The following is a 23,257-nucleotide window of genomic DNA, read 5'->3' as shown; positions in this document are numbered from 1 at the left end:
ATGCTATTGTGTATATGTACCACACCTTTATCCATTCCTCTGTTGATGGACATGTAGGTTGCTTCCATGTCTTGGCTATTGGTAGGGATCCATCGGCTTTATCAGACGGCCAAAGGGGTCCATGATATAAAAGAAGGTTAAGAACCTTTGATGTAGATGTAAGTTGTTATTTATGTATATCATGACACTGAATAATTGCTTTCACTGGCATTTGCTTCTGTGTTCTGATTTAAATCATTTTATTATTTCCTTAACTCATATGTCTTTCTATTTTTATACCTTTAATGAGGCATATTTTACATATCATAAAATCACTCATTTCAGGTGTATAATTCAATCATTCAATTAGTAGCTTTATGGAATCAATTTTAGAACAAATTTTCATGCCCTAATAAGATCACTCATGGTAACTGATGGTCCTTAGGTCATTAGTAGGCTTCCCAGATGGAGCAGTGATAAAGAATCTGCCTGCCAATGCAGGAAACACGGAATCTATCCTTGGGTTGGGAAAATCCCCTACAGGAACAAATGGCAACCCACTCCAGTAGTCTTGCCTTGGAAATCTAATGGACAGAAGAGCCTGGCTGGCTACAGTCCATGAAGTTGCAAAGAGTTGGACATGACTGAACACTCAGATCATCAGTAGGTGTATTAAAAATGTATCTCAACTCCTCCTCATTATTATAGTAGTGTTTTTTAGGTTATGAGAATGCAATGTAATGAGAGTCCAATAACTATGCTAACACTTAGCATGCATGATTGGTATACATTTTAGAAACACGTTTAATTAAAAGATATTCATTCTAATCAATTTAGGCAGTAGTCATCAATAGATGGTAAAACTGTGGGTAAATTTTTGAGGAGTAATAAGATGATTGTGTGTGTGCCTAGTCACTGAGTCGTGTCTGACTCTTTGTGACTTCATGAACTGTAGCCTGCCTAGCTCCTCTGTCCATGGGATTCTCCACGCAAGAATACTGGAGTGTGTAGCCATTCCCTTTGCTAGGGGATCTTCCCGATCCAGGGTTTGAACCCGGGTCTCCTGCATCGCAGGTGAATTCTTTACCATTTGAGACACCAGGGAAGTCCAATAAGATAGTTACATAATCTCAAATTATGTTTCCACAAAGTATTTATTAATTATAAGAGATAACATAGTAATGCTACAGTGGAGAAAATGACAGATACCACATTGCCAAATGATAGCCAAATGATCAACATTAACTTCAACCCTAGTGGGACAAATCAACAGCACATTCCTCCTGCTATAATGCACTGAGAGGAACACAACCTCATTTCTATCATAGTCCTACCAAAAGTGCATAACTTGAATCTAATCATGAGAAGTATTAGATAAACCTTAATTTGAAGGACACTCTATAAAATCCTTGTCTTGCACTCTTCAAAAATGTCTGCTTCATAAAATACAAAGAATGTCTCTGGACTTCCATACTGAAGGAAATTAAAGAGATACGACAACTGAATGTGATGTATGATCTTCAATTTCTTTTGCTATAATTGACATTACTGAACAATTAGTGGAATCTGAGTAAGTGATGTATAGTGCATAATAGTGTTGTATCAGTATTAATTTCCTAATTTTGAAAATTGTACTGTGGCTATATAGATGTTCTTGGTTTTAGGAAATATTCACTGAAGTACATAGCAGGAGTGAAATATTGTATCTGAAACTTACTCTTAAAATAATTCACAAGTGTGTGTGTTGCAGGTGTGGATGTGGGTGGGCACACACATGAGAGAGGGAAAGAGAGAGAAAATGAAGAAGAGTGAGTACAATGAAAGTTAACATTTGAGGAATCTGGGTGGAGTTTATTCCAGAATTCTCTGTACTATTTTTGAAACTTTTCTGTAAGTGCAGTATTATGTTAAAAGAAAACAAAATAAATTCTAAGTGTACACACTGTCATACTGAATACTGAAAGTTCCGATACCTTAATTTACACTCCACTCAGTTATTTTTAGCTACTGCAAATGTTCTGCATAGGTGTTTTGCTGTGCTCAATTTGCTTCTTTCATTTGAGGTTTGGTGTTCTCCTCTTTTGTTTATTATCTCCCTAGGGCAGATGATGCTAAGTTGCAAACATACGGGCATTTTCATTTTCTCCAATCACTCACACACACACAAATGCCCCCAAAGAACAATAGTTGTGATAAACTAAAATAAGGTATGGAAATGTGGAGCAGAATGAGTCATATTATTTTGCAAGTCAGCAGTGTTGGCTGGCTGCTGATTCAATTTGTGACCTTGGGAAAAAAACAGGTCATTGCCTTGTGCTTTATTCTCTTCATAATCTTTTTCATTATGGGGTGTTGGAAAGATTAATTTATAATTGTGCAACACTTTGAATCTCCATGATTTAGGTATTATGGGAGTGATCACGATTAAATGTTCCTATCAATAGCATACTTAGGAAAATCTTCTTGGTATTTTGGTGGTTGCTTCAGAATTATGAAAGCTTTTCATAATGCTCAAAATATTACCAGCCTTGGCTTGTGGTAAACTTCCTCCCTGTAGACATTGTATTGTTGAATATTATTGAAGAACAGGAATTCTGCAAGAGATTTATAGACCATCAGTATTTTGTCTATTTTGTCTTTTCATTCCTAGACTGGAAGTGCCTAAATTATTGTTTTTCCTTCAAAGTTTTGCCTTCTGCACAAGGTCTGCTGTATTTGCTTGCATGGTACCCAGCTACCTGATATCTGGAACTGAGTTTAATTTAGGGAAACATGCCTCCTCCAACTCAGTTCGTATGGTTTGATCGGGACTGACCCAGAAAGATGGGGTCCTTGTTGCAGATGTGGCCAATCAGAGTGGCACATGCCCTATCTACAGTGATGGTAGGAATAGACATGTGATTCAAGGGACCTGGGAGTCCCTCATATGACTCATTCTAACATTAGTAAGAAACAGGTGATCTCTTTTCTCTGGGATTGCTAAATTGAGAAAATGTAAGCTCAGTCTTTCTAGTAGCTATCTTGCCATTATGAGGGGAGAGCCCATCTAAGCTGGCTGAGAGATGAAAGGTGAGCAAACGTGAGAGATAAAAGGAAGTAAAATTTCTCAGTGATCATTTGAGTGCCTAGATTGGGTTTGCCTAGACAGAGACAAGAGTTTGCTAATTCAGGTCAATGTGTAGACATATATATATATATATATTTATACATACATCCATATTGTATATATATATACACAATCTAATATATACATATATACATACATATCTTATATATATGTATATATATACAATCTAATATATATGTATATATACAATCTAATATATATATGTATATATACAATCTTTTATATATATATATATATATATATTAGATATATATATACTGGCTTAAATGGAGAAGGCAATGGCACCCCACTCCAGTACTCTTGCCTGGAAAATCCCATGGATGGAGGAGCCTGGTGGGCTGCAGTTCATGGGGTCGCTAAGAGTCAGACACGACTGAGCGACTTCACTTTCACTTTTCACTTTCATGCACTGGAGAAGGAAATGGCAACCCACTCCAGTGTTCTTGCCTGGAGAATCCCAGGGACGGGGGAGCCTGATGGGCTGCCGTCTATGGGGTCGCACAGAGTCGGACACGACTGAAGTGACTTAGCAGTAGCAGCAGCAGGATACTGGCTTAAGTTGGTTGAGAGAGCTCCAGCAAAATCATTTGGTACATGTGGCAGAGACAGCTGGTTGCTTACTCAATTTCCATTTCCTTCTTTATCCTTAGTAACATAATCTCAATTTTATCCAAGGTGCCAATTGTCTTAGCATACTTTTTAAAAAGTACTTCCCAACCTCCTTTATAGGTAGGAATGACCATGTAACTAAGTATTGGTCAAAGAGATGATAGACATAAGTCATAAGCTAGGATTTATCAGAAGAGTCTTACTAACAGAAAGCTTGGAGGAGTTCTGCTCCTTGCCTGTCCACTTTTTCCTCCCTGAAATAGATACATGATGGTTGCGATTCCAGTGGCCATCTTATGACCTTGAGGTTGTAAACCATGAATTAAGAAAGGATTCCTGCTGCCATTGTAGAACTTCATTACCAATATGGATAGCCCACTTTTGAGTTTCTTATATGTAAAAGAATAAACTCTAAGGTATTTAAGCCATTGTAGTCAGGTTTTTATTGCCAGTAGCTGACAAAATTCCTCCTTGACGTAATGCAACTCTACATTTGAACATCAATGGTACTTCAGGAGATGCCTGAATTTATCTTCTGTCCAGTGAAGAGAGATGGGACAGGAATATCTTTGCTTAAAGTTACAAGTACTTATCTTTTCGCCTCATTTATTTTTGGTAACAAGCAATTAATAATACTGGCTGCTGCTCCCTCAACCTCTTTTCTGATCCTTTCTATACAATGAAGGACATTTTAGATGGGTCGAGTGTGGTTGTTCAGAGTCACAAAGCTCACCAATATGAGATCGCAGATGTTCTCATTGTTTTTGGCCTTTTCATAATTATTGTCCCATTTTAGGACATCATCATTCTGTTACTTGGGGCTTCCTGCCTCCAATCTTTTGTTCACTAAACCCAGTTCTCTGCATGGGCATCAAAGTGATCATTCAAATATACATCATGATTTTTAAAACAGCTCAGAAAACAACTACTTTAATGAGCTGGAGAGTGACCAAAATCAGGCAGAATCTGGAGGGAAGTAAGAACTTGAAGGAAGTGGTAACAGATGAGTTTTATCCTGAATGTGGTCTCCAGTGAGGGAGTTAAACTTGGATGGAAACCCACGGTTATACTGGCTTAAAGAAGCAAGAAACAAATCAATGAATTTGGGGTGATTACTGCAGCTGGAAGGAAAGAGAAAAAAAATCTTATACAGCAGACCGCCAGAAAGGGAAAATTCCAAATTCTCTGCTCAAATCTTTAGTTTGAAACCTAAACTTAATTTGCACATGACAGATTAAAAAGGTCCAGATAAGGCTGAAAAGAGTCAGACACGACTGAGCAACGAGTACACACATAAGGCCAAAAGATTTGAACAGAAATTTAGCTGCTGCCCTCTATAGGGAAGATAGATTTTGAAGTATGAGTACAGCTATGTTAACTACCTTTTTTAAAAAAAGTACTTATTTACTTTATAACTTGAAGTTTGTATCTTTCTTTTGTATGCCAAACGAATGCTGTAGGCCCGAAGACAAAGCGGCGACACACATTACGAAGGTTAATTTCCCTACTGCAGAGAGACAGCCTATAAATTAATAAGAAAAGAGCTGACAACTCAAAAGAAAATAAAACAAAGAGTTATGAAGAGTAAGTTCATGGAAGCGAAATACAAAAAGCTCTACCAGTGATACTCAACTCATAATAAGAGAAGCGTATAATACACCTACAACTAGATACATTTTTAATCTGTTAGATTGGCAAAATTAAAAAGGTTGATAACACTCAGTTGGCAAAACTGTAACAAAATGACTACATTGCACTTGAGGGAATATGAGTTGGTATAAACTTCATGATGGCAATATCCAGTATTACAAATTCATATGTCCTTTTACCTAGCAATTCCACTTTGTGGACTTTATCCAATCCTTCAGGCATAATTTTCACATATATAACATGGCACATGTATACAAGGTAATTATTGAAGAATTATTTGCGATAGAAAAAGACTGAAAACAACTAAAAAGTTTATCAGCTGGTCACAGGTAAATAAATTATGATATATTCTTAAAATGCACTTGCTATCCACTATACAAGTGGAAAAAAAAAGTAGATTTATGGAAAGATTTCCAAGATATATTAGTAACAAAACTAATATTAATAAAAGTCAGGTACAGAATAGGGTGTATGACATGCTGCTTTTTGCATGAGAAAAAAATGGATTACAATGAAACATATGTATTGGTAAATCTGTATATTCATAAAGAAATTCTGGAATTATACATGAAGAAACTAATAATGAATGTTTATCCATGAATGTGGAGGGGCTGAGAATTAAGTGGATGGAAACATGTTTATATTCTATTACATATGGAAGAATTACACTTAAAATGTGTCATGATTTATGTAACATGTGCTATATATGCAACTGGAAGGTTTTCATTTTAGTTCAGTCCACAATATCTTGGTAAAAAATTGTTTTTAAGTTAAGGCTATTGGAAAAATAAATGGAAAGAATTTTAATTGCCTGTAATTTCTAAGCGAAATAGGTGATATTAATACAAAATACATTGTTCAATAATATGTTTATTAACAAGAAATATGATATTCATTTTACTAATACATTTTTACTATTTGAAAAATAACTACATTATTTTTCAGAATCCAGCAGTTCTGAAAGAGAAAATAATTTTCTCTAGTTAGTTAAAAAAGACAAACAAAAACGTTTGAGCTCCCTCTGCTGGCGCTGTAGTAGCATATCAGAGTAAATTTTGGTTTTATTTAGAAACAAACTTGCACATGGTTAATGCCTTTAATTCATTTGCCAGGGAGAAGGCAATGGCACCCCACTCCAGTACTCTTGCCTGGAAAATCCCATGGGTGGAGGAGCCTGGTGGGCTGCAGTCCATGGGGTCGCTACGAGTTGAACACGACTAAGTGACTTCAGTTTCACTTTTCACTTTCATGCATTGGAGAAGGAACTGGCAACCCACTCCAGTGTTCCTGCCTGGAGAATCCCAGGGACGGGGGAGCCTGGTGGGCTGCCATCTATGGGGTCACATAGAGTCGGACACGACTGAAGCGACGTAGCAGCAGCAACATCAGTGTTTAAGAGTAACTCTAAACTGTGTTTTCCATAATTTTACCATTGTGAAGTTCTGCTAATATATCACTCATATTTTCAATATAAAATCTTAAAATTTTATTCAGTATGTGCCTTTAATATTTCAGAACATGGTGCCATGTAAGTGGGTTGCACAGGCACAAATTTTCTGCATACACCACAGTATGTAAAGGACAATTTTAGTTTTTATTAAAAAATGTTTTTAACTTACCTTTTATTTATTTAAAAATTTTATTTTGTATTGAGGTTTAGCTGATTAACAAACAATGCTATGATAGTTTCAGGTGAACAGTGAAGGGACTCATCCATGCATCTACATGAATCCATTCTTCCCCAAAATCCCCTCCCATCCAGGCTGCCACATGACACTGAGCAGAGTTCCCTGTGCTATACAGTAGGACCTTGATGGTTACCCATTTTAAATATAGCAGTGTGTACATGTCCATCCCAAACTCCCTCTTTAGTTTTTAAATTTATTATAGCTTTACCATAAAACCTATGTGTTGGATTAGTATATTAATATTTTATGTATTTAAAATACCATATGCATATTTTGAAGTTAGAAGGAATATAAAATAAATGCATAGTTAAACAACGATTTACATGACAGTTCTGAATAACTGTAAATATTTTGTTCTTTGTCATGATAGCATAATCTCTGATTGTGATGTGCTGTGTAAAATTAATAGCTACTTCTCTTGTCTTTTTATGATTTCTATGTTCCAGATCACTGATTAGTGTCTCAGTGGTGACCATCTTACTCTTCAATTTATCTACTAAATTATTTTTTTCTGCTTTATTTAAATCTCTTTAAGGATACTTTTAAAAAGCAGTTCAGGTTTTCAACTTTCTCTTTTATCAGTTGTATTTACTTTGTTCTGCTGATATTCCTCTTTCAAATTACTCACACTTCTTACATAAGATGTTGTTTTTCTTGGTCGGTTCATGTGTTCAATTCTGATTGTTGAAACATTGGGAATTCCCCACATGGTGGAAGATAATGGTGTGCTGGAGTCAGCTGTTAGCTGCCTATGAAACCTGACTGCTAATTTTTCAAGAAGGTTGCAGTCTAGTTGTTAAACACAGATTTTATTAAAAACAAAATTGTCTAAACTTAAAATTACATTAATCCTATTAAAAAGGCAAAAAAGTACTCCCAAAAGTATTCAAAACTCATATACTCCTAATTATTCTAATTTATTATTATTTACGTGACTCAGATTATTTACATCTATTGTATCTGGATGGTGAAAATATTGTATGATGGTGTGTTACTGCAAATTTCTTTCCAGCTCTGCATTTAGTGATACCATGTCAGTAACTTGAAATGGGCTATGGTGGGAGCATTTGGAAATGGCAAGTACTCAGAGACTGGGCCTGATGTATTGTTTGGTGGATTGTCTAGATGTAAGAAAGTGATGCAGAAAATGTTAGATATAAGTACTTGGCAAAAATCAACAAAAACATTTTGTGAGAACCAATTTGTTGTGTGGAATTTATAATAAAGAGTATTTTATATTTGATTATTTGCAAATTCTGTGCTACACATCTTTTGTATCAGTACAACTTATGTTTATACATACATATCTATGCATTTTGTTTTCTAGAAAGGGAGATGTTAGACATTAATCAACTCATCACCAAAGTCTCTATCTGCAAAGGTAGTAAAGGCAGGTAAGCAGCCAATTCTCTACTGAGGCCCCTGGAGAAATCACTGATGTAGTATTCACCTAGCCTTAAGGGTAGTGCCATGGCTTCAAAATACATCCACAGATTCTTCCATACATCTTATTTCTACAGTGAAATCGCTCAGTCGTGTGCAACTCTTTGTGACCCCATAGACTATACAGTCCATGGAATTCTCCAGGCCAGAATACTGGAGTGGGTAGCTGTTCCCCTCTCCAGGGGATCTTCCCAATCCAGGGATCGAACCCAGGTCTCCCTCATTGCAGGCGGATTCTTTACCAGCTGAGCCACCAGGGTGGGTGAATCCTAATTCCTTCTCTCTTGAATGTGGGCTGTACTTGACTCTAATGAGTAAAATATGGTGGAAGTGAAGGTATTAGACTTCCAAGGCTAATTCATAAAAGATGTAGTGTCCTCCTACTTGCTCTCTTGGCTTCCTTGCTTTGGGGGATGTCAGCTGCAATGTCATGAGGTCACAAACATCCACATGAAGAGCGCCACGTGGTATGGAACTGAAGACTCCTGCGAACAGCTATTTTGGAAGAAGATTCTCTAGCCCCAGGCAAGGCTTCAAAGATTGTGGCCCCAGCAGTCATCTTTCCTGAAACTTCATGAGAGACCCTTATCAGAACCTCTCAGCTAAGCAGCTCTCATAGATTATCATTGCTTCTTCAACTCCCAGTAAGTCTTCCCCAAAGATAATTTCCACTGGTCTTGTTTGGGCTATTTAGGTTCTTGTGTGTTTTATTTGTGATGTGAATTTGCCTTTTGGATATACAATTCCCAAATTAAGTTAACATCCATCTTCTGGAAAATCACTTGCAAACAAGGTCATTATTAAAAGAAATCAGAATTTGATTCCTGTTGAAGTGCTATGTGTGATGATGTGCCCTGTTCTCTAGTTTACATTGGTAGTAAATCCCTCTTCCTTGGGGAAGAGAGAGGTATAGACTCAAGCTCAATCATTTAGCTTCTCTATCCTGATCATTTGTATCTTGAACAGAGATACCCAAAGTAGGTGCTTGCTGTTGTGTCTTTGGGATGCACGAGCATTCTATAGAATATGTCCATGAAGGAACATATATTGGCAGCTCTGATTCCTAGAGATGTGCTGGTTCCTAAGAGGTTTGCCTAAGAGGTTTGCTGTTCAGCATTTGATGGCATAAGTTAGCTTAATTTCATTCAAACATGAATCTCCTTTTACAAGTAAATTCCTAGAGATGTGCTGGTTCCTAAGAGGTTTGCTGTTCAGCATTTGATGGCATAAGTTAGCTTAATTTCATTCAGACATGAACCTCCTTTTACAAGTAAATCAACTATGAATATCGGTTGAATGAATGATAGAATGAAAGTTAGAGCTGTGTCATAAGAAAAATATGTGTTTTAGAAACTACAAGCCTCAGTTGTGTGTTGGCTGGGCTTTGTATCAGTTAGTGTTCACTCTATAACTAACCACCTCAAATTAGTGGCTTAAGCCATTTATTATTTCTCATCATTCTGTGAGTTGCTGGGACGTTACAATTGGGCTGACTGGGCAGAAGCTGAGTGGTTTAGTTTGATCTTTTTCACACATCTGGTGGTTGGCAGGCTGGATCTAGTTGGGACTTCTTCACATGGTGGCCTCAGGGTTCTCAGGGTTCAAAAGGATGTGCAACACTTTTCAAGTTGTTGACTTGTATCACATTTATCTCGGCATATTTACTTTAGTCTCATTTAGTCAAAGCAATGGAGAAGGCAATGGCACCCCACTCCAGTACTCTTGCCTGGAAAATCCTGTGGATGGAGGAGCCTGGTAGGCTGCAGTCCATGGGGTCGCGAAGAGCGACACGACTCAAGACATGCTCAGACACGACTGAGCGACTTCACTTTCACTTTTCACTTTCATGCATTGGAGAAGGAGATGGCAACCCACTCCAGTGTTCTTGCTTGGAGAATCCCAGGGACGGGGGAGCCTGATGAGCTGCCGCCGTCTATGGGGTCACACAGAGTCAGAAATGACTGAAGCGACTTAGCAGCAGCAGCAGCAGCAGTCAAAGCAAATCACACAGCTAAGTCCAAAATCACTGTGGAAGGAAACTGTGAAAGTGCGTGAATGTGGAAAGTGTGAAGAAACTGTGAACTACCATACCCCCAAAGTCACAAAGATCATCACTTGTCCAGAGTCAGAGAAGATTTTTCTGTGCCTACAGCTCCTAATGAGGCTACCAGTCATTAGTTAAGTAAGAAAATCACTAGGTTGGTAACAGAAGGGTCAATATAAACACATCTGCTAATTGTCTAATGAGCCCATGTCCCAGAAAACCTGAGGGGAGCTCCATTGCCCAAGGAGGATCATAATTTTATGCCTTAGTTTTTTGGATTATTTCTTGCTATCCAAGCAGTAACTCTTTGCAAACCCATGGACTTCCCAGGGTCCTCTGTCCATGAAATTCTCCAGGCAAGAAAACTGGAGTGGGTTGCCATTCCCTTCTCTGGGGGACCTTCCTGATCCCAGAGTTGAACCTAGGACTTCTGCATTGCAGGCAGATTCTTTAGGAAACTAATAAACCCAGTGATGTATGCAGAGAGGGGTGGGTCTGATACAGAATGGATGTAGATGAAGTTCTAAGTCCCCCATCTTGGTCTCACCACTGCTTTTCCCTCTCCTGACTGCTAGCTCTCCAAGGCATTTACCTGCCTGCTGTGTTTGGAACATTCTGCACACTCACACGCTAAAAGGACACAGATTCTTGAGGCTATATGGCAGAACAGGCTCTAGAATCAGACATACTAGGTTGAAATCTTGACTCTACCACTTGCCCAAATTCCTTGAGTCCTCTGAGCCTCAGTTCTCTCATCTATACAGTTGGGACATGAAAAATACCTACTTTATGGGTTGATGTAAAGAGCAAATGCATGTCAGCTCCCAGAACTCCATAAATAAAAGCCCCTCTTCAGGAGTCTGAACTGATTGAAAGTGGTGACATAAGAATATCTCTAAGCAGCACTTTTCCCCTAAATGTCTCTCTGCTTAACCCACTTCTGGACATTCTCTTGGAGTTGCCTCTAGCATAAGTACCTTTGATGACGACAAATCTCTTTCCATTGGGGACGCATTATGATCAGAACAGTTATTCAGAGCCAACAGTGGCATTGAGAAGAAGCACATCCTTTCAGTCAAGTGTGAGAGGCGACTGTGAAGTCCCTGTCTGGTCCCAATACACAAGTCTCTACCAGGTACCACCATTCCCCATCCTATGCATTCAGAGTTCTTCAAATACCGTTCCCGAGTGAGTAGAACCTTTCCTGCCCCTGGGGCTTTGTACAGATCCCTCCTCCAAATAAAATGGCACAGCCTCATCTCTCTGACCCCTTTGGAAATATCCTACTTATTTGCCTCACTGGCCCACACTCAGCCCTTCTGTAAGACTTCTCCTCTGCCAATGAATGTACAATGGTACAGTGGTTAAGAACAAAGATGTAAGAGCCCAATGACAGGGCTCAAGAGAAGCAACGGACAAAGTGGTCATATGCATGGACCATGAAGCCAGGCTGCTTGGGTCTGAATTCTGTCTCTACAATGTGATCACGTGCTCTCTCATCCTAGATGAATTACTTTACATCCACAGGTCTTGGTTTCCTCGACAGTGAGATAAAGAGCAGTGGTCATTTCAAAAGTCTACTTTGGAGATGGGATAAAGTGCCTAGGACAGTGCCTACCAAATGTTTAATAAAGTCCTTGACGTATCATTTCTAAGGTAGGTGACCTTCAGTGGGTTATTTAATCTTTTTGTATCTCAATTTCCTGACTTTAAAACAAGAATAAGAAAAACAGCACCAATTTCATAGGGTTGCTGAGGATTAATATATAATGTATGTAACTTGCCTTGTACATAATTGTAAATGGAGCTCTGCATATGGTAGGATTTCAACAAAATGGTAGTTTAAAAAAAGTTAGTCTTTTCTTCTGAACTCTGTAACAACGAACTCATATCTCTATTATGAAACATATCAGACTATATTGTAATAACCTAAACTGGGAACTTCTTGAGTACAGGAATTTTATCATTGTTCTTCTGATAAAGGAAAAACCAGCTCAGCTGGCAACTAGGAGGTGGGGGAGGGGGACTGAAAGTTGAAACTGAAACCACAACTTGCAAAACCGTATCATGAGTCACAAAATAGAAAAACTGTGCAAAACCATGATAATCAAGACACACTAAGTTCAGACTCTTCACAACACTTCATAGTGTTCTAAATAAGGCAACAGACAAACTAACCCAGCAGTTGTTGTCATTCAGTTGCCCAGTTGTGTCTGACTCTTTGCAACCCCATGGACTGCAGCATGCCAGGCCTCCCTGTCCCTCACCATCTCCCAAAGTTTGCCCAAGTTCATGTCCATTGCATCAGAGATGCCATCCAGCCATCTCATCCTCTGATGCCCTCTTCTCCTTCTGCCCTCAATCTTTCCCAGAATCAGGGACTTATCCAATGAATTGGCTGTTCACATTAGGTGACCAAAATACTGGAGGTTCAGCTTCAGCATCAGTCCTTCCAGTAAATATTTAGGGTTTATTTCCTTTACAGTTGACTAGGTCGATCTCTTTGCTGTCCAAGAGACTCTCAGGAGTGTTCTCCAGCACCACAGTTCGAAGGCATCACTTTTTTGGTATTCTGCCTTCTTTACGGTCCAGCTCTCACAATTGTATGTGACCACTGGGAAGACCATAGCCTTATACAGACCTTTGTAGGCAGAGTAATGTCTCTGCTTTTCAACACAATGTGTAGGTTTGTCATAGTTTTCCTGCCAAGAAGCAATTGTCTTCTGATTTCATGACTAAAGTTACCATCCGCAGTGACTTTAGAGCCCAAGCAGGGGAATCTGTCACTACTTCCATTTTTTACCCTTCTATTTGCCATGAAGTAATGGGACTGGATGCCATGATCTTAGTTTTTTTAGTTTTAAGCCAGCTCTTTCACTCTCTTCCTTCACCCTCATCAAGAGGCTCTTTAGTTCCTCTTCACTTTCTTCCATTAGAGTGGTATCATCTGCATATCTGAGGTTGTTGATGTTTCTCCAGCCTATTTTAATTCCAGATTGTAACTCCTCCAGCATGGCATTTCTCATGATGTGCTCAGCAAATAGGTTAAACAAACAGGGTGACCGCAGACAGCCCTGTCATACTCCTTTCTCAACACTGAACCAATCAGTTGCTCCATACAGGGTTCTGACGGTTGCTCCTGGACCAGCATACAGGTTTCTCAGGAGAGAGATAAGATAGTCTGGTATTCCCATCTCTTTAAGACCTTTCCACAGTTATGATCCACACAGTCAAAGGCTTAACATAGTCGATGAAACAGAGGTAGATGTTTTTCTGGAATTCCCTTGTTTCTCTATGATCCAGCAAATGTTGGCAATTTGATCCCTGGCTCCGGCCTTTTCTAAACCCAGGTTGATGTCTGGAAATTCTTGGTTCACATAATGCTGAAGCCTACCATGCAAGATTTTAAGCATGACCTTACCAACATAGGAGATGAGAGCAATTGTCTTGGGAATTGGGATGAGAGACCTTTTCCAGTCTTGCAGCCACTGCTGGGTCTTCCAGATTTGCTGACATATTGAGTGCAACAATTTGATAGCATCATCCTTTAGGGTTTTGAATAACATTACTGGATTGCATCGCATCCACCTTGACAGCAGTGCTTCGTAAGGCCCACTTGACTTCACACTCCAGAATGTCTGGCTCTGGGTGACTGTCCACACCATCACAGTTACCAGGCTCATTAAGATCTTTTTTGTATAGTTCTTCCATGTATTCTTTCCATCTCTTCTTGATCTCTTCTGAAATCTACTAGGTCTCTATCCTTTCTGTCCTTTATTGTGCCTGTCTTTGGGTTAAATGTTCCCTTGATATCTCCAATTTTCCTAAAGAGATCTCTAGTCTTTCCCTTTCTGTTGCCTTCCTCAATTTTTATGTGCTCTTCATTGAAGACTTTCTTGTCTCTCCTTGCTATTCTTTGGAACTCTGTGTTTAGCTGGATGTACCTTTCCCTTTCTCCCTTGCTTTTCGCTTCTTTTCTTTCTTCAGCTATTTGTAAAGCCCCCTCAGATAACCACTCTGCCTTGGTGCTTTTCTTTTTCTTTGGGATGGTTTTGTTCGCTGCCCTCTGTGTAATATCATGGATCTCCATCTATAGTTCTTCAGGCACACTGTTTACTAGATCTAATCCCTTGAATCCATTTGTCGCCTCCACTGCATATTCACTGGGGATTTGATTTAAGTCATACCTGGATGGCCTAGTTAGTGGTTTCCCCCACTTTCCTTAGATTAAGCCTGAATTTTGCTATGAGAAGCTGATGATCTGAGCAGTAACTCCACACAGTCATGTCTTCTGAAGATGAGACCACTGACTGTTCCAACAACTTCCTAGTTTACAAATTCTGACCAATCTCTGCCAAGGCCATCCAATGACTAACTCCAGTCCTGCAAACTCTACAGGTATCTTCCCTAACTTCCACCTTTTAAAATGTTGTACTCTCCATTATGTGTACACCTCCTTGCTGCACCAAGCTAATAAACCTTTGTTTGGAAAAAAAAAAAAAAAAGTACTACCTATTATATGTTGGATACTAAGAATAAAACTTTGAATGGAAAAAGCTTTTGCCTTAAAGTAACCTAAACTTTTAATGTGGTAGATAGACAAATATTAATATTCCAGGGTGATAAAAATTATAATCAGATAAGCACTGTGAACACTTTGCTCAGTTGGAGGAGTCTTCCTGGAGGAAGTGATTTTTAGGATAAATCCTGAAGGTTGCTTAGGAGTTAGGTAAAGCATAGGGTTGGGCAGGTTGGGCAGGTAAAACATAGGGTTCTAAACAGCAGGGACTCCTTGTACAAGAAACAGAATAAAGGACAGCATTCTTAGAATACAATAAAGGAGAGCTAGGAATAGATTAAGGATTTTATAGGTCCAATGCATCAAAAATACTGCAATGTTTTTCCATTTAAAATACAGGACTTTCCTAGTGGTCCAGTGGTCAAGAGTTCCCCTGCCAATGCAGGGAACACCGGTTCAATCCCTGGTCTGGGAAGATTCCTCATTCCACAGGGCAACTAAGCCCATGCACCACAACTACTGAGCCAGTAGCTGTGCTACTGAAGCCCAGGTGCCTAGAGCCCAGGCTCTGTAACAAGAGAAGCCCCCACAGTGAGAAGCCCATGCACCGTGGCTAGAGAGTAGCTCCACTTGCCGCAACTAGAGAAAGCCTGAGCGCAGCCACGAAGCCCCAGTACAGCCAAAAATAAATAAATAAATAATAAAATTTAAAAAGATTAATGCTAACTATAAAATACATGTAGGCATGTAGGAAAGTCCTGATTTTTCTCATCATGCATAGTTTAATACTTTAAAAGAAATTTTAAATTCTCTAAAATATATTAACATGTTCATGTTCCTGTTTTGGCATTCAGCACATACCGCTTTGTCTATTGCATAATGCACTACTGTTTCTTTGAGAACTACGGATACTTTAGTGCGGCAGCACTGCAGAGTGTAAAGTACACTGTAGAGTGTACACTGCAGAGTGTAAAGAAGTGAGAGATAAAGCTGGAGAGTCAGGCAGGCACCAGTTAATGAGAGGTCTAGCAAAGATGTGGTTAAAGATGTAGTCTTTGTTGTCTACTGACCTGGGTTCAATCTCTGCCATGCCTTGGCCCTCAAAGCCTTAATTACCTCAGCTGTACAATGGAGATGCTAAACTGTGATGATTAACATAATAAAGTCCATAGCACAGGGTTTAATATCATAAAACACACTTAATTTTGGTTAGACATCATTGTTAATAAATTTGTTCTTCATCCTGAGAGATGGGAAGTCAGTAAAGGGCTGTAAGCAGTGATATGATTAGAATGGGCTTTTATGGATTTCTTTGGCTGCAGTGTATAGTCTAGGTTGCATGTCAGTGAGTAGATTCTAAGTGTTCTTAAGAGGAAGATTCAGTATATATTACTGATTGCATGAAGGTTGATGATACATATGCTATATGTTGCATACATACATGTATTACATATTCATACACACGCACAATGTCTCCTGCACAAACTGCCACAGATGATGACAAGTGTAGAAAATCTGTTTCCAGCAGAATCAAATATGTAACACTTACTAAAATCATCTGTCAGTGAATTGATGCGATGCCAGTCTGTCAAAATAACTTAAATGGGTAAGGAGAAAGGATGGAGTATCAGTGAAATGACTGACCAGGAGTTGATTATCATGGAAACTGATGATGGGAAAGATTATACTTTTTTCTGCTTTTGTACACATCAAAATTTTTCCATAACAAAAAACATTAAAAAAGACATTAAGGCAGGCAAAAAGATCCCTGGAGGGCCTAGTAGACTGGCTAGAATACATGTACCATGAAGGTAGAGACCTTGCCTGTCTTAGTTACATCTCCAGGGCCTAGGGCAATTCATAGTCACATAGTAGGCTCTCAGTATGCATTCATTGAAGAAATGAACACTGGCGAACAAAAACCATAGCTTGAGTGAGTCTGACAGCTTACACTGAGAGCCAAGACCCCCGGGGTTCCTTTTATCTTTTGTGCTACATAGGATATCCCATTAGCTATTGTAAGGAAAAAGACCTCAAGAAAACCACCCCAAGAGAAAGCAAAGCAGATTCACAAACTTCACTTTGGTGTTCCGTGAGAAGTAGGTATTTACATGCTTATATCCATATGGTCCTTAGAAATCTTCTGCAGGGCTCTGTCATATCATTTTATTCCATTGTTTGTTTGTTTTTCTTAAAAAAACAAACCAACATTCATTGTGGAGGTATCTTTGTCCTTCAAGCTAAGAATCAGAAGAAAACTCTATGTACCCCGTCTTCCCCTTGTCTCTCTTACACTATGGCTAATAGAAGAGAGGGGAGGAATAAAGTCTTTTGAAGAAGGTTCGCCTCTACATTTTGTTCTCATTTCCTTACAAGTCTTAGGATAAAACTGTCTATTACAAAAGTAACCATGCAGAACCTTATTTAGGGCTTTTGAAATTCAAGCCCACTCTTATTGGGGGCTGGAATCTGAGCAGAGGGAAACGACTAATAACACTGAAACAACAGTCCTCAGGTATAATTAAATGCCCACAAGAGGCACCCTCCGAAGTTTGCAAGCTGCCCTGTCCAGTACCAAAGTCACTAGTGATGTGTGGCTATTGAGCATGTGTGATGCAGTTTGTCTGAACTGAGATGTGATGTAGATGTAAAAATATACATTGAATTTCAAAGACTTAGTAACAACAACAAAGTAAGATATATCAACCATTTTTATATTAATTGTACAATGAAATGATAATACTATGGATATGCAGACAAAATATATTATTAAAATTAATTTCACCTTTTTTTAACTTTTGAAAATGAGGCCACTACAAAATTATGTATGTGGCTTGCATATTTTTATTGGAAAGTATTGTTTTTTTTTCAGCCTAAGGATTTTGTTTCTCCTTGTGCTGCTGTGCTGTGCTTAGTCGATCAGTTGTGTCTGACTCTTTTTGACCCCATGGACTGTGGCCCATCAGGTTCCTCTATCTGTTGGGATTCTCCAGGCAAGAATACTGGAGTAGGTGGCCATGCTTTCCTCCAGGGGATCTTCCCAACTCAGGGATCAAACCTGGGTCTCCCATATTGCACATGGATTCTTTACCATCTGAACCACCAGAGAAGCCCAAGAATACTGGAGGGGTAACCTGTTCCTCCTCCAGGGGATCTTCCCAACCCAGGAATCGAACAGGGGTCTCCTGCATTGTAGGTGGATTCTTTACCAGTTGTGCTACCAGGGAACCCCTTTTTCTCTCCTTACACGGAATAAAATAGAAAATTTCAGTGCATTCATAGCACGACTCCTGGTCCTCTTATTCTGTACTGTTTTGGGTCCCTTTCACAAAAGTACTGCTCTATGCAGTCATTATAAGCAATTATAGGTATAAATGGAGTCCATTGAAGAACTGGAGATTGTCTCACAAACTGTTTTACTAGAAGTGCTCTGAACTTATTAAGGGAAATGATAGAATGTCCTCTAATCCCAGTTCACACCGTTAGCAACTGCTGAAGCGTTTTCTTTTAAATTACCTAAGGATATACCTCACCACAGCAAGCATTATTTTTCTTTCCAAGTTATTAGTGTCTAATCTCAAGATGAGAAAACTGTATTCCCTTTATTAACATGCTCTTAATCACTTAGACGGAAATAAAAATCCTGCTAATATTATGTTAAAAGTGATTTGCCTCCCTTCTGCTTTTACTGAAAAAGTCCCAAATTTAATTAAGCTTTCTCTTTTAAAAGAACTATGCATGTGTGTGTTTGTTCGTGTGTTTAATTCATCCTGTCATATGGAAAAAATTTCAATGACTGTACACCAGATTTTATTTTTTTTGTACTTTATAAATTTTATTTTTAAACTTTACATAATTGTATTAGTTTTGCCAAATATCAAAATGAATCCGCCACAGGTTTTATATAAAATCTAGTTCAAAAATCTTAACATGGCCCTTCTTTACCTAACTTAACCTATACACCATGATTCCCCCTAACTTGATACCCTCCCGCTTCTCTGTCTTCCTTTCAGATCCAGCTCATCCTTATTTCAGGACCATCCCACAAGCTATCATGTCTGCCTTGAATGTTCCTGTCTCTATTTTGTTTCACATGGCTAGCTTCTACTCATTATTCCCTTTCTTAACCATTTAAACACGACGTTCTAAGAGAAGCTATTCTTGAGTCTTTCCAGTCTATACTGTTATAATGATTCATATGTTCTCTTTCAGAATACCTAAATAGTTTGCATTAAAGTTTAAAATTTAATTATAAACATTAACATTTTTTTCCTATATGACTTTCCATTAAATGTCTCCCTTTTGAAGTTTGGCTATAAGCTTCATGAGCAGATACCATACCTGTTTGTTCATCCCTGTATTGTCAGTAAAGAGTAGTAGTATATCTGAAACTGAGCAGACCTTCAGTAAACATTTGTTGAGTGACAAGTTGGAAAGACTCAATAGAGCACAAGAGTGGAAATGGGAGATAAGGAAGCAACTGATGAAACAGAGTACTAAAGAGGCCATAGAGGCTAAAGTGCATGTGCAGTAAAAAATAAAATGATAGGGGCTAAATCAATGATGACCATGGTAAGAAAAATGCTTGTTAGAATGTAAACGATTTGTCCTGGGAGAGATCATATTAAATTAAGGTGGCTAGGGATGGTTTCAAAGAAGTTATTGGGCCAGAAGGGATGGTTGGATTTTATTGTTAACTATAATTTTAAAAAAAAATTATAAAAATAGAATGAATTGGATGATTTGTGTCATAGGTTAGGTTCTCTGGAAAGTAGATGTTGAGACAGAGGTAGAAGTACAAAAGGTTTATTGAAGAATAGCGTTTGTGAAAGAGAAAGGGAGGCAGTTGTATTGGGCAGGGGAGTCATCAGACTGCCATGCAGGACTGACAAAGCCCCTGGCATCCTAATGTTGAATATGTCTTTATCCTACACCTTACTGTCTTTAGCTGAGGATGGGCATGGGAGAGAGAGGTAGTCCTGAGAATAGTGTAATTTCAGCTTGAAAGCTGAGGTGAATCCAGAAGAAATTAACTGAAGAATGTCAGCTAACTACATGCCTTGCAGTTGGGTGTGAGTCCTTTCTCAAAGGCAGATCTGAGCAACGTACCTCTGTGACTGCCTCACATAGAATGCCAACCCAAATTACTCAATAAATTCAATGAAGGATTTTTTTCTTTTTTGCTAAGCTCAATAATCTTGCCCTAAGAAGTATTTGGAAGACCAAGAGTTCACGTTTAGCTAAGTCTAAGTCAAATTTGAAAGAGAAGTGCAAAGGGGAAGGATTTTCCCTGTTACGCAGTAAGATAGTCTATAAAGACAACATGGAACTGGCATGCTGCTGCTGCTGCTGCTGCTGCGTCACTTCAGTCGTGTCCAACTCTGTGCGACCCCATAGACGGCAGCCCACCAGGCTCCCCCGTCCCTGGGATTCTCTAGGCAAGAACACTGGAGTGGGTTGCCGTTTCCTTCTCCAGGAACTGGCACAGTCATGGACAGAGACCAACTGAAGAAGAGGTCAGAACCAGAGTTATACATAAATGGAAATATGCATATATGATAAAGGTTAAAGGTGGCATCGAAAATTGATGGGGAAGGGAGAGACTGTTGAGTAGAATCACAGACAAAAACTGGCTTGCTGTTTGAAGAAAAAATAGGCTAGATCCCCACAGTACGTCAAATAAAGAAATGTATTCCAGACAGAATAAACATCTAAAAGTGATTCTCTGGAAAAAGTAATGAATATAAAAGAAATAGAAGAAAAAAATACAGAAAATCTTTGTGATGGTGAAACACAGGCTAAATTTTTAAGCAAAACTCCTGAAGCACCACTGATAATAAGATTGTCTCTATCAGCTGGGAGAGAACTAGATGAACCTAAGGAGGAGTTAAGTATACTCCAGAGACTATTCCTAGGATCAGGGCAGTTAAGTAAACTATAAGGAGATGCAGGTCTACCAGGAGATATATCATTATGACCTACCTATCAAAAATATTTCCCCTGCTCTACTTCCTTCCTATATCCTTCAACAGTTTTGAGTTCCAGACACTATGCTAAGTGCAGAAAGAACAGAGAGGAATAAACTTGAGTCCTAGTCCTAGATTATGAGTCCTCTTAAAGAACTCATATTCTAATTAGGCAGACAGAAGAAAAACTGTCTATTTTTTAAACTGTTTTAACTCCTATTCTACAGGACTTCCCTGTAGCTCAAATGGTAAAGAACCTGCCTGCAATGCAGGAGACCAGGGTTTGATCTCTGGGTCGGGAAGATCCTCTGGAGAAGGGAACGGCAATCCACTCCAGTAATTTTGCCCAGAGAATCCCATGGACAAAGAAACCTGGTGGGCTATAGTCCTTGGGGTCGCAAAAAGTCGGACACACCTGAGCGACTCACACACACACACACACACACACTACAGGTAAGAACCAAGAGGCAACATTTGCCTCAGCTATCTGGTATTTCAGCAGTGAGGAGTCATTCTAAGCAAAAGGAACAGCACTAACAAAGTCACAGGGCTTTGAAGACACACGGTGTGCTGGAAAATATTAAGTAGGTAACCTAATACTGCAAGTGTTGTTATTGAATAGAGAAAGTAGTCTATGGAGGTTGTTTTAGTCTTTTCTCAGTTGCACTGATTATTACATTAGCTAACTATGAATTAGCTAATTAGCTAATTAGAAGACAAAGCCAAAGATGAAGCACTGAACTGATGAGGGATAAACAGTGGTTAAGAAAGAGAATCATGCTAGGAAGCACTGATGACTCCTTGTGGAGGGGTAACAAGCACTGTAAGTTATTGCAACAAGCACGGTAACTGTTAAGAGGAATAAGAGATTGCTGAGATTGCGATCAGTTACACTGTTCAGGGAAGGTTTCATGGAAGTAGCAAGGCTGTAACTGATTAATTTAACAAATTGAGAACTGACTCTATATATCAAAGGCTGGAGATGGAATAGAAGATTGAAAACCTAGTCTACTAATGAACAGATAATCAGATAATTGCAAAAATAAAGCAATGACTGTTACAATAGACAGAAGTACAGGCTGATGTGATAAAGCCTAAGAGGGACTCCTGCTTTAGAGCAGGGAGGTCAAGGATGGTTTTCTGAAGGTGATGCTTGCTGTATGCCCTGAATTTTGATGGATGAGTAGGGTTCAAGTGCAAGGGAGGGAAACATTTTGCAATGGATCACTTTAGTGAGAGAATACACCTTTTTTTCAAGGAACATGAAATAGTTGGGTGGCTGGAGCAAAGACTGAAAAGCAGTGAAAGAAGTTTCTAAGGCATATAGGAAGGTTTTGACTATAAGAGGTCTTTTATAAATATTTATGAATTTTAGATTTTTATCCTGAAGACAATATGGAAGTTGAGACAGATTTTAAGCAGGGAAGTGACATGATTAAATCCACATTTTACAAAGATTGCTATTAAAAGTAATGGCGATGAAGGCATTGAAGCTGGACTGATATGAGGGCAGCTAAGAGCAGAGAAATTAAAAGGCTGCTACTATTGTTTAGGAAAAATAAGAGAAGGTTCAAAAATAATAGCAGCAGTGATAATCGAAAGAGAAGGGTGGGCAAGGTTTGGGTAGCCAGAGAAAGAAGTTAAGTGGAAGCATTCCCTGAACAGTGAATAATCAGTTTGCCAGGAATATATAGCATTTAACAGAAGACTCAAGAGTTGGTGATGAGATTGAAAACACTGGTGGAGTCAGCCTGTGGCAAGGCTACTAAACAACAGACTAAACAATTAGGATTTTACATTTTCCCTAGCAATATTAAATTTACAAATCATTTTTTATTGTGGCAAATATTAAAAAATTATCATTTTAACCATTTTTAAGTGAACAGTTCACAATTCAAGAGGAACTAAAGAGCCTCTTGATAAAAGTGAAATAGGAAAAGCAGAAGCTGGCTTAAAACTCAACATTCAAAAAATGAAGACCATGGCATCTGGTCCTATCACTCCATGGCAAATAGATGGGGAAACAATGGAAACAAGGACAGACTTTATTTTCTTGGGCTCCAAAATCACTGCAGATGGTGACAGCAGCCATGAAATTCAAAGACGCTTGCTCCTTGGAAGAAATGCTATGACCAACCTAGACAGCATATTAACAAGCAGAGACATTCCTTCGCCGGCAAAGGTCCGTCTAGTTAAAGCTATGGTTTTTCCAGCAGTCATGAATGAAGTGAG

At 38.8% G+C, this 23,257-nt stretch overlaps 1 protein-coding gene across 1 annotated transcript in view; it reads left to right on the top strand.

The window, feature by feature from the left end:
* Positions 1 to 9,004: 9,004 nt before the first annotated feature.
* The window catches only part of RBM26 (RNA binding motif protein 26), a 97,244-nt gene continuing 82,991 nt past the window's right edge, over positions 9,005 to 23,257 (top strand). The window contains exons 1-2 of the mRNA XM_055542739.1: positions 9,005 to 9,140; positions 12,068 to 12,196. Coding sequence (XP_055398714.1) covers positions 12,162 to 12,196 — 35 coding nt within the window. The 5' untranslated portion in view covers positions 9,005 to 9,140; positions 12,068 to 12,161. The remainder of the gene's footprint in view (positions 9,141 to 12,067; positions 12,197 to 23,257) is intronic.

Source organism: Bubalus kerabau, chromosome 12 (assembly GCF_029407905.1).
Source record: "Bubalus kerabau isolate K-KA32 ecotype Philippines breed swamp buffalo chromosome 12, PCC_UOA_SB_1v2, whole genome shotgun sequence".
In the NCBI taxonomy this organism is placed as follows: Eukaryota; Metazoa; Chordata; class Mammalia; order Artiodactyla; family Bovidae; genus Bubalus; species Bubalus kerabau.
The sequence above is the reverse complement of the archived record's forward strand: the minus strand, read 5'-3'. Positions and strand labels throughout refer to the sequence as shown.